The following is a 17,975-nucleotide window of genomic DNA, read 5'->3' as shown; positions in this document are numbered from 1 at the left end:
ACCCCTTAAAAAATCCAGTTTAAAAATTATATAGCAGCTAAGACAACCCAGCTCTTACTTATTCTATCTAGATTGACCCCAAATCATCAAATAATATCTCTCAGGATTTCAAAAAATAATCCTTCAAGTTAATTTAACCATTTAGAATTGTTATTTTGATTGTTAGGAGCTTATAGTAAGGAATAGCAATTTGAAGGAATGGAATGGAAGGGTAGCAAGAGTGGAAACTAGTGAATTTGATGGAGAACACAGGGAGAATGTGAATCTCCCTGTGAATTTCCCGAGTCCTTGAAATGACCTTAGCAATGACAACACTCAAAGATAGTTCACCTTCAGTTTTTCCTACATAAAGAAGTTGTGCAAAGATGATGATTTATTATCAACTCCATCTCAAAGAGTAAGATTTTTTCCCCATGCAATTCATTTTTCTCTTATTTCCCTGCTGTTTATATTTTTCACATAAAAATGGCAGGGAAATAAGAGAAACAAAGCTATGTGAATGACCATTTATTTGATCAAGGCCAAGTGAAGACATTTTCTATTTCATTAGGTTTGAAACTTATGAACATCCTTATTCCACAAACTCACTCTTCAAATGCAAAATAAAGTCACCCTTAAAATCATTTTATTTTCTTTAGTGATGTTTCAAGTGTTCTTATATCACATGGGGAAAAAGTATGGGGAAATGGGGATTCTGAAATTTGTTCTGTGTAGGCTGCCTTCTACTTTTCCAAACATTGTAAGTTGAAGTTGATTTTATAAAAATAAACTGTGACTGCCCCAGTAAGTATGTCTTTTTAATAAACTCTGTGAGGAGGATTCAGTCATTTACACAGAAATGGAGAATGCTTTCTTCCTGCTCAACCATTTTTGTTTCTGAAAAGCATTTTCCTACAGTGGTGACCACCTTATACTTTTGGGTCATCCAACTGCCCTTAAACTAAAATGGAGAAAACAATTTATTTGAAAAATAAACATACCCTTATTCTAGAGCAATGCTTTACTTAGGAAAAGGCATAGACTGTCAGGATTGCATGAAAGGAATTTATTCAGTTGTTGAGAAATGATTTAAACAACTTTGAATGTCCTTTTTGAGCTACAATGTCAGTTCAAATCCATAAAAAACACAAAAGTTAACTCTTTAACAATTGCATAGAGAAACAGAAAATTTAGGTATTAAAATTTATTATCAATTGCTACTATAAGTGTTTATGAAAAAGACCAGGCTCAAACTTATGGATAGAGAAAAGCACCAAAAATATATCCATTTACAGTTTATTACTTAAGGTTGGACTTAGATGGTAGGAAACCATATATATATAATTTATGTATTTATTTTGGGTTCTCTTACTGGGACTTGAACTCAGGGCCTAAACACTGTCCCTGAGATTTTATTGCTCAAGGCTAGTGCTCTATTATTTGAGCCATAGCCTGACTTGTGGCTTTTGGTGGTTAATTGGAGAGGAGGTTATCATAGAGTTTCCTGCCTGGGTTGGCTTTGAACTGTGATCCACAAATCTAAGCTTCCTGAGTAGCTAGGATTATAAACATGAACCACCAGTGTGAATATTGTACTCTAATAGCAAAAATCATAATACTTTTAATGGAAGTGTGACTTGGGAGGAGCAATAACTCAAACATTGTATTGCTCATTGGGATTTTACTACTAATCTATTTATTTCTCAAATGGATAGACCTCTGTTGTTCAAAAGATGGCTGTATTTGCAGAGTTCTCATTAAAGAGAATATATTGCTTTGCTTAACTTTGTATTGCTTAAAAAAGAAAACTAACCATAACTTAGTTTTTTCCAATTGATGGTATATGTTGCAAAGGTCACATATATGTAATATAAAAATCTAGCATTTTCTTTTAAATTATTTTTTATTATCTTCAAATAGGTATACAAGGGGGTACAAGTGTATCCTCTGTTAAAAGAAAATTCCTCTATGTTCTAAGTAGAACATTTTGTTTTCAGAAATACCAGTCCTGAAGCACTACATTATATGAACTGGCCATGAAGGAATCTGGCCTAACAGTATCCATAAGGAATAGAAATCCATTGGTCCAACAAGAAAAGGGCTGAGATTGTTCTTATCTCCCAGCCTTTCAAACACTGGCCTCTTCAAGAGGATGCCAGGGAGAATTAGTCATGACTCAAGCTAGTGGAATTTTTAAAGGCTCCTTCTGACTGCCTTCTTTAGTCCTTACCCGAATCTTTACCTTTAACAAAAAGAAATCTCATTTCCTTTTTTGTCATTTGTAGTGTCATAAATATCCATGTTTCTAACCTCAAAATGCAGGAGATATGAACTAATACTGGTTCAGATGAGACCAGTGTACTTATGATCAGGATTAGGCCTGAAAATCCAGTTCTTAGAATAATCACAGTTAAAAATCAATGCTCACAGATAAGCCAAAGAGAAGTTACCCTTAAGCTCCAATTCTGGAGAGATATTAGCAAAGCACAGACTCTCATAATAGCCCAAGCTTTAATAAATATTTATGCCTTAATAAATGGTTGCTGGATTACCTACATGCCAGGATGGGAGAGGAGATCAGTGATTGAGGATTGCTAGGGAATTGGTCAGTCTGTCTATTTGGTCCTATTGTCTTTTATTGATGAAACTAGGCTTAAGAAATTAGGAAAAATAATTTCCAAAAAGGTGCTGTACAATTTTGGATGTGTGCTGTATATGGAAAAGGAAATGTAGAATTTGGTCAACAAATGAATGTGTGCATAAGGAACTCAAATTCTTATTCCCTTCTCTTCCCTCCTTTCTTCCTTCCCTCTTTTCCTCCTTCCCTCCTCCTTCCCTCCCTCCTTCTCTAGCTCCCTCTCTCCTCCTTTCTAGGTATTGGTGCCTCATACTTGTAATCTTAATTATTCAGGAGGTTAAGATCTGAGGATCATTGTTGAAAGCCAACTCAGGCAGAAATGTCCACAAGAATATCTTCAATTAACCAGAGAAAGTGTGTCCTGAAGGTATGGCCCAACTGATAGTGATCTGGCCATGAATGAAAACGCTGAGTAAGAGCACAAGGCCATGAGTTAAAGCTCCGGTACCACAATAGAAAAAAAAAAAGGTAGGATAAGAATCATGTAATCTGTTTCCCTCTAAAGAGCACATAAGATACTTCTCTTGGGGAAATGTTATGTGTTAACGAAAAATAAGGCTTTGATCCACTTTCCCACCTCACTGAAAGTTGAGGAGGCTTTCTGCTCATAGTGTGAAACTGGATGGGGAATCTCGTTACTGATGACAGACACTACTTATTTGACTATGAACAATTCCATGTGCCAAGTTCTTTGTTTATACTGATTTATTTAAATCTTTGAGAAGCCCTCTGAGATACTGATATAGTGCTACATCTCTGTAGAAGATAAACTCAGGGGATAATGTTCCTGAAAGGGAGCCCATTACTGAAGCATAAATAGCAAATATGTTCTCAGCTCATCCTCATTAGATATATAGAAAAATGACATGCTCAAATATCTAGCCATTTTATAGGAGAGCTTGTTCAAAAGGGATATTAAATTTGCTTTAAGCCCTGAGAGTTTCTGAGTAGGCTTCCTATCCTGTTGTTAATTAGACTTTTCAGTATATCACAATTGAGGTTTGATTTAATTTCAGTCTATTTGGACTTTTTGAAAGTAGACATAGTTAGATAAGCATCAGATTATTAGATTAGTTTAGCTCATGACATAGAGTTTTGTCAAGGGAAAATCCTTTGCGTTTTGTAACTCAGCTGCACTGGCTGAATAGCAACATAATAACATAATTTAAATCCTTTTTCTAAGATAAATTTAATTATATAATGCCAGAACCGATAACTAAAGAAAGATGTAAAAATAAGATCTACATGAGGACCTCGAAGCACTGAAGCTTGAAATAAGTATAAGATTAGAGACACCTGTTACAAATGTAAAACCTACTTTGTTTTGCATTAACAACATAAACTTCATAGATTACCTTATTTGGCATAGGTCCACTATAAGAAGTGAAAAAAGTGAACTCGATATAGATCCAGCCAAATTCTTCCTTATGAAAATTTACTCATCTTTTATCAGAATATTCACCTAGGTCTATTTTCCTTTTTCCTGTCTCTATCTCTGTGGTACAGGAATTTGAACTCAGGGCTTCATGGCTTCATCTTCCCTAGACAGGCATTATGCCATTGGAGCCAACACCTTTTGGCTTTTTTTTTTTTTTGTCAGTCTTGGGGCTTGAACTCAGGGCCTAAGCACTGTCCCTGGCTTCTTTTTGCTCAAGGCTAGCACTCTATTAGTTGAGCCACAGTGCCCCTTCTGGTTTTTTCTATATACGTGGTGCTGAACCCAGGGCTTCATGCATACGAGGCAAGCACTTACTCTACCACTAGGCCATATTCCCAGCCCTAGCTCTTTTTTTGTTTTAGTTTTTTTGGGGGGCGGAGGGGCTAAGGTCTTGGTTTCTTTTCTTTTCTTTTTTTGCCTGGATCCTGGCTCATCCTGGATCTCAATCTTCCTACATTTGACTTTCCACATAGCTGGGATTATAGGCATGTTCCATCATGCCCGGTTTATTGACTAAAATAGATACGTACATCTTTTTGTGTCAGATTGCAATCTTCTTTATTTCTACCTTCAAGTAGCTGGGATTACAGGAATAAGTCACTGTGCCTACTGCTTTTTCTTTTTCTTGATCGAACCAAGTATGGATCATATAGGTTAATCTTAGAGAGTAAAGACAGATCACTACTTTCATTGGTGACTTGTTCCAATTTTTGCATTTGCATTTTCCCCATCATTGGAAAGGAAATATAAAGTAAGTGAACATCATTTATGGTAAAATTCATACCTGTGGTTCTGCTTCTAAGTTGATTTTGAAAGGATGAGCTTTTCCATCTTCTGATACCTGTGGAGACCATAAGCGAGTTTCTGCCCTGAAAATCAAACAAAAGTTTGTAAATATCCAATTCAAGTGGAACTTCTAGTTTTAATATCCTTTAATTTTCCACTAGCAGCTCTTAATATGTGAATCAAGAAGAATAATTTTTGCTTGTTAATTTCTATTTTCTTATCCAATTAGGTTACTTTTAGGAAATCTAGAGTAGATTATGGCTGGGTATAGTGCGTTGTGTGATGTCTAGAGAAAGCAAGGTTCCCAATACATGTGGCAATCAACAGAAGAAGGAGGGTCTGGAGGCATATCTTGAAAATACTGGCAGATAAACTATCTCTCCCCTTTTCCTCTCTATTCTACTTAACCCATCACAGAAATCAGGGAGGGACCAGCCAGATGGATTTACTGTTGGCATCAAGGAACGGAGCTGTGTTTAACTCTACTTGAACATCCGAATCCAGTGTTTTCTAAGGGACTTGGTACTTAGGGGGAGGTACAGTATTATGCAGACAGAGGAAGAGAATCTATTATATCCCAGGATAGAGTAGCTAATTGATTGAGATTTTTTTACCTCAAACATGTGCGACTATTGCATCAACAGTGTAATCTCACACTGATAATCATTAAAACCAATAGTTACTTTCACATGGTTCAGATTCCAATCGGGGTTCTGGTAAGAATATCTTTTTTTGGGGGGGGCAAAATTAGAAATATCTCAGTATTTAACATCCACATGCACATGTACTTCCCACTTTATAATAATCTTCTGGTTGATATCTATACAAAACATAAAACAAGATGAATGCTGGTGGCTCACACCTGTAATCCTAGCTACTCAGGAGGCTCAGATCTGAGGATTGTGATTGGAAGCCAACTGGGGAAGGAAAGTTGGTGAGAATTTTAACTGTAATTAATCACCAAAAAGCCAGAAATGTAGCTTTGGCTCAAGTGGTAGAGCGCTAGCCTTGAGCAAAAAAGCTCAGGGGGAAGGGCCTAGGCCCTGATATCAAGCCTCATGATGAGCACAACAAAACAAACCTGTCCCCCAGAAAACAGCATCACATTGACCTATCCAATCCACACCTACTAGGTTATCTGACTTCAGTGAAGATTAGAATAAAGTAGACAATATATAAAAAGCCCATCACAACAGTAGGCCCTGTTAAAATTCTCATTAGGAAGATGAAAGCATTTGTGATGTTGGTTCAGGTTATTCCCCCAAACAAATCAAGTTTAACAACACAAATTCAAGAACACCTGTCAATTTTGAGACACAGCTGGTGGGCTGCTGCCTTAATCCTGTCCTGTGCATCTGCGTGTGTCATAGACTCTGTGCCAAAGCCATCAATAGCCAGGATCACGTCCCCAGGACACAGGTTGGCAGCTGCCGCCTTGCTTCCTGGAGTAATCTGGAAGAAATAAAGACATCATTTCAAAACAACATTGGGAAATGTCTTGAATGTTGTGCCTGACATTTATATTGTAGCCTGAGAGTATTTTTTAAAAAATGTTTCCCAAGACAGGAAATTTTAAACTTAAGATAATTCTTAGCTGACCAACAGATAAGTTGTGTTTTATTACCATGGGAAACAATTGTAACTCTTACAAATTATATTCATCTACTATAGTCTTTCTTACTTTCATTCAAAATACCTTCCATAAACCTCCTCGTCTGAATACTTTTTGGTTATTTGTTTAAAAGAAATAATGACTTTTGTTGTTGTTGTTCCAGAATTTTCTGTTTGGGAAGTGTCTTACTATCTTTAGGCAACTTTTATATTTGAATTCTATTAATTTTGTATTCTATTAATGATCATGTTTAATATTCACTTGAGGGGGTACAATGGTGAATGTGGGTATACTCACACTCTTAACCCTTCAAGAGGTGGCATTTGAAAGTGGGGCTTTTGGGAGGTAAGGAGGTCAGAAGTATGGAGCTTATATGAATACAGCATGAGAATAATACCTTTAGAAAGAGAAAGCCTTGGGGAGCTCTGTTGTCTTTCTACCATGTGCAATCTGTAACCTCAGTCCCAGTCATGCTGATACCCTAAGTTCAGGTTTCTAGGCTTCAGAACTGCAAGGAATAACTTTCTGTTGTTTATAACCCACCCTGTCAATTGTCCTGAACTAAGAGCATAGAGTATAGAAATCTGGAGAAGGATTCACTCTTGCATGAGCAAGAAGCCTGACTATATACACATTTATGACTTTTCTTAGACTCTTTAGGGATCTGCAATATCAGGGTAGAAGTCTGATCTTGAGCATGGGGTCATCTTCAACAAAGAAGAAGGTCTGTATTTACTCATTGGGTCTTCTCCGTGAATGAAGAACAGATGGAATAAACAGAACATAATTAAACTGGTACGATTTAATTGAGCCACATCAGTACCACTTAAAAACACAGATTGCCAAACTAGGGAAAAAGAAGGTCTATTTCATTGCTGCCTACAAGAAACCCCTATTGATATATGTTTGGAAGGAGGAGATGAAAAGAACCAGTAAGGACTTTGAGAAAATATGGTTTTCAGTATTTTCAAATGTTTAAAAATAGGAAACATGAACTATTATGGATGTAAAACATTCAGTTAAAATTAGTAATTCTTTTTTTATTTATTAATTAAATTTTGTTGAAAAGGTGTTGTGCAAAAGGGGTACAGTTACATAATAGGGCAGTGAGTACATTTCTTGTAATATCTTACGCCCTCGTTTTTCTTTCCCTTCTCTAGATCAGGTAGGCATATATACAACACCCAGTGTACCAAAAACATATACAGTAGCCATGTGGCATACGCCAAAGGAAGTTCACCTAGAACTTTAAATATAACGTCAACAATAGAGTTTGCTTATCCTTGTCTTATATGATCATACATATATAGCTTTTGAGCTATTGTGGTCCACTGATTCTTTTTTTTTTTGTTTGTTTTTTTTGCGCCAGTCCTGGGCCTTGGACTCAGGGCCTGAGCACTGTCCCTGGCTTCTTCTCACTCAAGGCTAGCACTCTGCCACTTGAGCCACAGCACCGCTTCTGGCCGTTTTCCATATATGTGGTGCTGGGGAATCGAACCTAGGGCCTCGTGTATCCAAGGCAGGCACTCTTGCCACTAGGCCATATCCCCAGCCCCCACTGATTCTTTTGATTGCTATTTCTACACTCAGTTTTTCTTGGTAAATTCCAGGTTATGGTGTAAATGAACCATACTTTGAAGTCTGGCTTTTCCTGACTAATAATTTTTCTCTTGTGTTGCTGGATGTTAGCAGCAAGCCACAGCTCCCAGTCAGCTACATGGTCAGTAGGGTAAACAATGAATACTTTATAGAGTACTGTGTTGTGAAGCTAAGATATGATATTTGGTAAGATAAATGTACTAAATATATTTTTGGAGAGGCAGTGGGGGAGAAACAAATGGTCTCATGGTTGCTAGGCAGGCATTCGCTGTCACATGAACCATTTAACTTATAGGATGACTTTACTGGGATTTAATCCTACCATAAGTCAAGGAGCATTGTGTATGTCTAAAAATTCATTGTGTGATTGTGTATACTCCAGTATTTATAAAGAAGAGTGAATGAAAAGTCTATTTATATGACAGCGCAGAAAGCAAAGTGAGTCCCAATATTTAGAGTAGAATAATAGATAAAACGACTTAAGGGGGCCGGGGAATATGGCTTAGTGGTAGAGTGCCTGCCTTGCATGCATGAAAGCCCTGGGTTCCATTCCGCAGCACCACATAAACAGAAAAAGCTGGAAGTGGTGCTGTGGCTTAAGTAGTAGAGTGTTGAGCAAAAAGAAGCCAGGGATAGTACTCAGGTCCTGAGTCCAAGCCCCAGGACTGGGAAACAACAACAGCAACAACAACAACAAAAAGTTGACTTAATGTCAAATTGCTTCCAGAATAAACTGTACTATTCCCAAGTAGAAGTAATTAATTCATCCTTTTTCTCTATTTGCTTATATTCTGGATATCCTATTTTACTTTGTGTATTCAAGGGTTCCAAGTTAATCTAAATGAATAATACTTAAGTCTCTTAGTGTCATCACTAAAATGTTGACCCATTTTATTTCTGTGATCAGCTTGTGATTTCCCAGCAGAGACAGTGGACAGAAGCTGGGTGATGACATGTGATATGGGTGACATCTTCGCTTCTGGGAAGCATTTCAGAACTGCTTTCCTTTTAGAATTTCTCCCAGACCCAGATCTATTAGAAGAACAAAAGTTTCCATCCCCAGTAAAACGTGAAGGGATAAAAATAATCTTAAACTTTGAGTTTTCTTTAGATATAGTACGTCGAAGTTAGTATTGCTATTTTTAAACTTTTAAGACAAGGATGCTTTACTCCGAGTCAAAACACAAGAAAGTGGTTTAATGTGTTTGCTTTTAAAGCCCCTCAAAGCTCCACTAATGCACTTGAGTGGATCTGAGTTATCTGATACCCATCCCTGACTTGGAAAAGCTTAACTTTTATTTATGTATTTATTTTTGCTTTGGTTAGGATGAGCAGAAAGTAGGGTTGTTTGAAGATGTGCACACTTCATACAGTTATTAGAACTTAGACTGAGAATGCCTAAGTAACAGACATTGAATTTATATGCTGAAAAGTATTGGATGACTAACTTAAATATATTAAATATTCAATATTACTAAAATTTTAATACAAAAGGGATAATGTTTCCTAATCAGACAAAATGTTACATTTAAAAAGTCTTTTTTCCTCATACCTTTGCTCAGACAGACAGTGTGGATTGAGAAGGCAAGGGAATAACTTTGGCTTTTTGGTAAACAAACAGCAGCTACTTAACTATGTCACCAGGATTTCAGTTACCAAGTAGGAAAAGTGTTTAACAGCAATGGCTAGAATCCACTTTTGAGTTTGTAGTCAACTTCACAATGACTGTTTTGGGGCCTCCACAAGGGGACAGTGAGGAAGAAAAAGGGATGGAGATAGAGTATGAGAAAGAGAAAATATGATGCCTTTACTTTTTTCTTCATTTTCTACTTTCACTAGGTTGGTGATCAGAAAATGACTACTAAATTGGCCTGGTTTTAATAAATTTAAGCCATTTGTTTAAACGTAAGAACCTATTACTTCCTGGAATCACTTTATTATTTACTATTATTTTTATGCTATAATAGTCTTACATCATAATTAGCATATTACAAGAGGTCTTTGTTGAATATAAAGATTCCATCCTATTCCAGATGTCTGGGATCACGACTTAGAATCGATGGGAGAAAAGCCAGGGAATTTCTGCCAACAGCTGCATTCAATGATTTCTATTATTCACATTAAACTATTACTTGGGCCCATTTAGAAAAGAAAACTAATTCAAAACAAAATAAAGAAGATGTTATGCTTTATTTACTGTGAGAGACACAAGAGAAGCCCAACATATGCCTCTATTATCATGCTGATATTGACTACATATGGTACTGGGCACAATGGTATAAAGAGACCTGTGGTCCTAGCTACTCAAGAGGCTAAGGTAAGAGAAGCCCCTGAGTCCAGGGGTTCAAACTCAGCTTGGGAAACATAGTGAACTAATGCCTCAATGAGAAAAATCAAAATGGTCAAAGGTATAGAGCAGGGCAAGTATGTCCTGAAGAGCAGCACTGAGGACATTGATCGAATAAACTTCATAAGCCATTACCTATCAGATAAATTTTATGTGGCTTTCCTGGCAGCTGAACATCTCCAGCACCTGGCTGCTATAGATTTTTCTAGAAGCATATCCATGTCAGTTACAGCACACCCCTGCATGCACCAGGGCATGCATATTCAAAAGTTATCTGGGTATTTCACATGTGTGGCTAACATGTGTGGCTTCCTCCCTCCCTTCCTCTTTCATTCCCTCCCTCCCTCCCTCCCTCCCTCCCTCTTCCCTCCCTCCCTCCCTCCCTCCCTCCCTCCCTCCCTCCCTCCCTTCCTCCCTCCCTCCCTCCCTTCCCTCCCTCCCTCCCTTTGTCTTTCTCTCTCCTTTCTCCTATCTCGTTGGCCATGCTTTTCTTGTGGCATCCTGGACAGATGATAGCATCATAGTTTATGTACATGACCTATCTTTTTCATTTAAAGCATGAGCTTCTTAGAGAACAGAAATCCTTCTATATTATACTTGTCCCTATGCAGTGTCTTTTATATCTCGGTTATTGTCTACATAGTAGATATTTGTGGATGTATGAATATTATGAATGTATAAATCAGTGCTTCCATGTGGAAATAATCTGTACAGTTTTTTTAGGAGAATTTACACCAACCCTTCCTACTACATTTGCTTTAACCTGGAAAAGGATTGACTTCAAAAGAAACATTCCTTTCTAAAAGTTCAAATTTAAAATATAGTTTGTATTAAAACAATATACTTTTTTCTGTATTAAAGCCTGCAAAAATAAAGAATACATTAACAGTGTCTATGTTGATCTTCAGGACCATCTTTGTTACAATGATCTTGTTCCAGGGCTCTGAGGAGAAGGAGGCTGTGTGAAGGGAGGAAGAAGAATGGGGTGAGAAAGAGATAGTGTCATCAGAGGATGTACTCTTTGTCATGTAAAGTAAACACTATATAACTGTGTGAGTAGATCCACTTTCTGGTTGGTTTAAGAATCTTAGAGAAAGAGACTCCTTAATATAAATTTAGAAAAAAAATAAAAGAGGCCCACTGATATATGTAAATCTCAAACACTATTCTATGAAATACTTAGGACAATTATAGATGAAAAACCACTTCTTCCTTTAAACTGACCATCCAAAACTTAAATTTTATCTTGCACAAAGTATACCAAACCCTTGTTGCCTAGAGACTGCTGGTAGACCCATCTGTCCCTACCCCCTCCCCTCTTTTGCTGGTCCTGGGGTTTGAACTAAGGAACTTGTACTGTACTGCTTGAGTAAGGCCCCCAGACCAGCTTTTTGCCAGTTATTTTAGAGATGGACTCTTACTGTCATTTCTGCCTAGGCTGAATGATCCTTCAGATCTCAACTTCATAGCTAGGATTAGATGTGTGAACCACTTGTACCTGGCTTTTCCTGCCTTTTGATGTGTGTGTGTGTGTGTGTGTGCGTGTGCATTCATGTACTCTACAGATTGACCTCAGGTTCTTCTCAATAGCCATGAGCCATGTCCTAGTCCCTTTTGATTTTAGGATTTTTTGTTTTTAGATAGTGTGTTAAGTTTTTGTTGGAACTCACCTTTGAAACATTACTCTCTCTGCCTCCTGAGTGTCTGGGATTACAGGCATGTTCCACCATGCCTGACCTGATAATGTGCTTTTTAAGATTCACCCCACTGGTTAATTGGTTTGTGAGTAGTTATGGGGCAAAAACTGTCTTAATTTTGTGAATTGCAATTTCAAGTTTATGGAGTGAGTTATATTTGTCACTTTCCTACAAACTCTGGATGGAGCCTCATTGTCTAGGGGCCTTGATATTCAGATACCTGTTGGTCTCTAATGCAGTTATGTCCTGATAAACACCAAATTCTTTATGCAGCCTAAAATATTGCCAAGTTGAAATTCATTTAGTAGGCCTAATCTATTAAGCATTCTATATTATAGCAGTGTAGTACAGTGTAGAGTCTTGGTTGTTACTCCCATGATCATGTGTTTGACTCTGAGCATGGCATTTACTCTAACCCAGGAAACAATCCAAACTCAGAAGTTCCAAGTATGGCTTAAACTGCTGCATTGTCACTGTCACATCATTGGGAAGTAGCCCCATCGATAGTTAGGCACCATCTGCAGTGTGCATTGGCATAGTGCAGGGCAGGAAAAAGAAGAGAGAAGAGAAGACAAGAGAGCAGGATAGGAGAGAAAAGACAGGAGGTATAACTTATAGGCCCCCAAATGACTTATTTGACTTCAAGAAATACATCTCATGGATTTTTTTTAATGTTAAGTATTAACATTGGTATTTCATTTCTATGATTTTCTAAAATAGACAAACAACTAACAAACTCATCTTCCTTGATTCTTTTTTTTCTCTTCTCTTTTTTTTATCAATTAAATTTTATTGAGAAGGTATTGTGCAAAGGGGATATAGTTACATAGTAAGGTAATGAGTACATTTTTTTGTGATATGTGTTACACCCTCATTTATCTTTCCCTTTCCTAGTTCAGGTAGGCATATATACAATATCCAATGTACCAAAATCATATACAGCAACCACATATACGCAAAGGAAATTCACCTAGAACATTAAACATAATAACAACAATAGAATCCTCTGGTGTCCTTCACTTGGAGTTGTTTTTGCTTATCCTCATCTTATATAATCATGTGTACATAGCTGTTGAGCTATTGTGAACCCCTGATAGGTCTATCCTAGACCTTTTTTTGTTTGTTTGTTTGTTTAGTAGTTGTTTGGTTTTAGATAGGTAATGTAAAGTCGCTGACCCAAACATGTGGAAATACCATTTGAAAAGAAGTTTGTTAGTTCTATGTTTAGCCTTCTGAGGAATCTCCATACTGCTTGCCAGAGTGGCTGAACCAGTTTACATTCCCACCAACAATGGAGTAGGGTTCCCTTTTGACCACATCCCCTCCAACAATTGTTATTGTTAGTTTTCTTGATATAGGACATTCTTACTGGGGTGAAATGGAATCTCAGTGTTGTTTTGATTTGCATTTCTTTTATGGCCAGTGATGTAGAGCACTTTTTCATATGTCTCTTGGCCACTCTCATTTCCTTATCAGAGAAGTCTCTTTTTAAGTCTCTAGCCCACTTGATGAGGGTTCTTTGCGATTTTGTTTTGGAGGAAGGTAATTTTTTTTCAGCTTTTATTTTTAATTTTATTTTATTGTAAGGGTGATATACAGAGAGGTTACAGTTACATAAGTATTACCTTACTTATGCATATTTCTTGTGGAACATTGTTACCCCCTCTCTTGTTTTCTCCTGCTTTCCCTCCCACCACCCCCTTGCTTACCTCTCCCCCCAGTTGTAAAATTCATTTCCAACATAGTATCTTGTGAATATTGCTGTTGTATTGGTTTATTCTTTGTTAAACACTTTTTTTTCTTATGGATTATATTTTGGTATTATATCTAAGAATTCTTTGCCTAATCTGGGGTCATAAAGATTTTGTTCATTTCCTTTAGAAATCATATCGCTTTCTCTCTTACATCTAAGTCTTTGAAATACTTTTAATTTTTTTCCAAGTTTTTATTATCAAACTGATGTACAGAGAGGTTACAGTTTCATACATTAGGCATTGGATACATTTCTTGTACTGTTTGTTACCTTGTCCCTCATACCCCCCTCCCCCCTCCCCCTTACCCTTTCCCCCCCCTGAGGTGTTCAGTTCACTTACACCAAACTGTTTTGCAAGTATTGCTTTTGTAGTTGTTCCTCTTTTTTTACCCTGTGTCTCTCAATTTTGGTATTCCCTTTTTTTTTGTTGTTGTTGTTTTTTTTTTTTTGGCCAGTCCTGGGCCTTGGACTCAGGGCCTGAGCACTGTCCCTGGCTTCTTCCCGCTCAAGGCTAGCACTCTGCCACTTGAGCCACAGCGCCCCTTCTGGCCGTTTTCTGTATATGTGGTGCTGGGGAATCGAACCTAGGGCCTCGTGTATCCGAGGCAGGCACTCTTGCCACTAGGCTATATCCCCAGCCCTGGTATTCCCTTTTTGACATATAAAAGAACATGAAAAGTGACCAGTTTTGTCAGTCAGTCCTATTGTCTGTATTCACGATGTACAAGTCATGTGCTAGGCATCACACGGCCCACAAAGCAGAAAGTTTCTGCTCCTATGAGTAGACAATTTGGCATGAGAAGGGAGAGCACATCAATTGATGAGATGAGCATTACTAGAAGAAGTCTTGGGGACTGACATTTGAATGTCTTTCCATAGATATAGAGGACAGTAGGGATGTGGTGGGCAAAACAGTTCTGGGGATCGGGATGCATGTTAGCAGCAAAGACATGCTAAGGAAATGTAAGCAGCCCAGAGCAACAGCGCTACTGGCCACCTACAGAGTGAGAGAGGTGAAAGGGAGAGAAAGGAAGATGGAGGGAAAGAAATAAAGTTGGAATTGAAGACAAAAAGCTGTAAATGCCCTGCCAAAGATGACAAATTTAGTTAAAAAATGGGAGAGATGGGCAAATTGGTACATCACAGACGAATGGCAAAGATTTGCACAGTGAATTGAAGAGAGGTGACAAATTCCTGGTGTGAACTTAGGAAAATTTGAAAACAACAACAAGGTGGTTAAAATGGTAATCAAACAATGAATGGTGTAAAACTACTATTTAAAAATATCTGAACACTAAGTGGGATTTCCCCCCCCCCCCGCCCCCCCACATATTTGTACTTCAGAACTCAGGCTTGGGAGCAGGTTGACTTCCTAGCCAACCCATGCAATTAATTAGTAGCTAATGATCTCTTAAAGCTTCATCCTTCTCACCTTCGAAAGGCAAACCAACTATGCCTCCTTCCTGAGAAAAGCACACAGCAAGCTCAAGAATATAACCACACATACATAACCTTATTCATCTCTTTCTAAAATAATACAGAACTTATCAAATAAGTAATAACCACGTGGGTTGTATTAAAGTAATTCATCTTAGATTTTTTACCCAAATGATTCTAAGTGCTCTTATATTTTCATTGTAAGTATTCTTAACTAGGTGTTCACCAAGGAATACGAGGCCAGGAGAACATGCCTACATTTATTCAACACAAATCCACCATATGCATGGTTTTATGTATGCATGGGTTATAAAACACGTCAGTTTAACCTGATGTTCTGGAGTTAAAAATAATTGAAAAAAGAAACAGACACAAGCAAAATAATCATGTCTAGTCACGCACCGTTATTAAATTAAGTGTCAAAATTTATGGCACAAACTAGATAAGAGTTAGAAATTCAAGACAATTGGTTTTTCAGACAGTAATGATCATTTAACAATAGCTTCTTTACTCTAGCTACAGATGTAAGTTATGATTTAAAATAGACATTGTTTATAATGTCAACAACTCAAAAATTCAAGCATACAATTATACAGACATGTTACATATAATAGGAAAATATTTCTTTCATAAATTCCCTAAAAGGTTTTCTTGACAGAATTATTTCTTTAGGATTTAATCTGAATATGATTTATTCTTTGTTATGATTCAAGAGCTTATTTAATTTAATATAAGCAAATGAAGGCAGCACTCCATAAATGAAACATATTTCTTAGTAGAGATAATGGTGACTGTTTTCTTTGGGACATCTATAAAAGGAATTGCTTGGCCCAGATCGTAGAAGCATGTTTTGCCTAGTTTACTTAAGAACGATTTGGGGGGTATGTTAAGTTTTCATGTCTGATATAAAAACATATGTCAGATGTGTTTATATGTTTTTGAAAAATGTAAAACAAAGCTTAAAATGATCCACTGTGTGCATCTGTATGATAAATGTCTTAAGATATTTTACAAAGAACACTGGTTCCCAAATGCCATAGACAAATGTAAATAGAACAGAATTTAAAAGGTATGTCCTTGTTAAAATCTGTAAGTGATCAGATTATAAAGCATATATTTATAAAATACAGCATAAACAGTAAGAAAAGAAAACATTTCCAAGTATAAAAGTACAATACTCCAAAAGTTTAAGTCTTTAAATTAAACTTAAAATGCTTTATCCATAAAAGCTCAAATGATGATATTTCTATTTCTTAAAAAGAAAAACAACAAAAAAGTCATGTTAGAAAAATATCGACGCGACTAAATAATGTCCTGGACTTACTTATAGACATTTTTTTCTGATGGGAGAGGAAAGGTTTTACTTAAAGAAATTTTTTTTTTTCTCACTGGGGAGAGCTTCAGACAACACGAAAGAAAGTTTGATTTTGGTATCAAATTATTATTTTTTGTTGTTGTTAAGAGTTATTGGTTTGTGGTACTAGCTAAAGTTTTCTTTGTAGTTTGAATTATAGGTAACGATTCCTCAACCACGTTTTCAGCTTTGGAAAAATATTTATTCCAAATGCTTAGAGACTCTGGATACACATTAGTAATATTTTCCTCGTCTCAAGAGATATGAGCTATGCCAACTTGGCCAACTCAGGTTGCGTCCTGCGAACAGAAGCGCGGGCTCCACCTTTCACCCAGACCAGAAACTCGCTCCAAGACATAACCGCGGGGGTCGGGCCTTCATCTCTCCCACGGGGCACCCCACCTGTTTGTTTCCAGAAGAAGATGGGGTGCAGAGCGCGCGAAGGCACCCCAACCCTTGCTGCCTTTTCTCTCAACCCAGAGAAATCGCACTGTCCGTTGACTCCTCAGAAAGCTGCCATGCACCGAGGTGTGCGCGACTTTGGGGCTGACTTGGTTTACCCCTCAGAACCGCGTGGCATCCTTCAAGCCTCCACGCCCCCCCATTACCCACCAGTGCACCGCCCCGCCAGCCCGCGTTGCGGGGCTCCCTCTGCTAATCCAGAGGCGCTCGCGGCGCCCCCCCACCCCCGGGGACCCCACAGCTCTGGGCTTGTAGCAAAAGTTAAGAATGGAGAGCACCTACCCTGGTGATGACCAAAGGCTGGTTGAAGTCTATGCCCCCCGAGAGTCTGAAGCCCCAGGGCGCAGGGCCCGGCAGGACCACGTTCTGGGGCATGGTGCCTTTTGGGGGCGGGAGGGTGAGGGCGCAGCAAGGGGTGGCTCTGCACACCACAAGTGTCCCCGAGCAGGACACCCCACTTTGCTCGTAAACAGCGTCCTGGCGCTGGGGGGCGGCCGGGGCGCTTTATTCCCGCGGCAGGTGACGTCACCGCCCGCCCCGCCCCCTCCCTCCCGGGAGAGCTCCAACTTTGGAAGTGAGAGACGCTCGGGGCCCTGGGGAGTTCCCAGCCTGGCGCGGGCTGGGTGCAGCCGCCCAGACAGGGCCCGCAGCCTGGGCCTGCGCTGGGGGAGGCTTCGGGTTACAGCTTCCTCATCCCCTTAAAGTTACACCTGTCTAGTTTATCCTCCACTCCCAGCTCGACGGAGCACTTTTCTGGAAGTTGAGAAGCAATCAACTTACAGGTTGCATGCTTTCAATGAAGCAAAAGAGCACTGGCACACCATATGCAATTATTATTTAGCAGTTTGAGTGTGTTGGTATTAACTTACTGGC

At 38.4% G+C, this 17,975-nt stretch overlaps 1 protein-coding gene across 2 annotated transcripts in view; it reads right to left on the bottom strand.

Annotated features, from left to right (window-relative positions):
* The window catches only part of Pdlim3 (PDZ and LIM domain 3), a 30,077-nt gene extending 12,503 nt beyond the window's left edge, over nt 1-17,574 (bottom strand). For both annotated transcript variants that reach the window (XM_048330637.1, XM_048330636.1), the window contains exons 1-3: nt 17,385-17,574; nt 6,142-6,293; nt 4,840-4,924 (exon numbers count right to left, since the gene is read on the bottom strand). In XM_048330637.1, the coding sequence (XP_048186594.1) occupies nt 4,840-4,924; nt 6,142-6,293; nt 17,385-17,477 (330 nt within the window). In that variant the 5' untranslated portion in view covers nt 17,478-17,574. The remainder of the gene's footprint in view (nt 1-4,839; nt 4,925-6,141; nt 6,294-17,384) is intronic.
* Between the last annotated feature and the right edge of the window lie 401 nt (nt 17,575-17,975).

This window comes from Perognathus longimembris, chromosome 21, assembly GCF_023159225.1.
Source record: "Perognathus longimembris pacificus isolate PPM17 chromosome 21, ASM2315922v1, whole genome shotgun sequence".
Lineage (NCBI taxonomy): Eukaryota > Metazoa > Chordata > Mammalia > Rodentia > Heteromyidae > Perognathus > Perognathus longimembris.
This window is presented reverse-complemented; position numbering and strand designations above follow the sequence as displayed.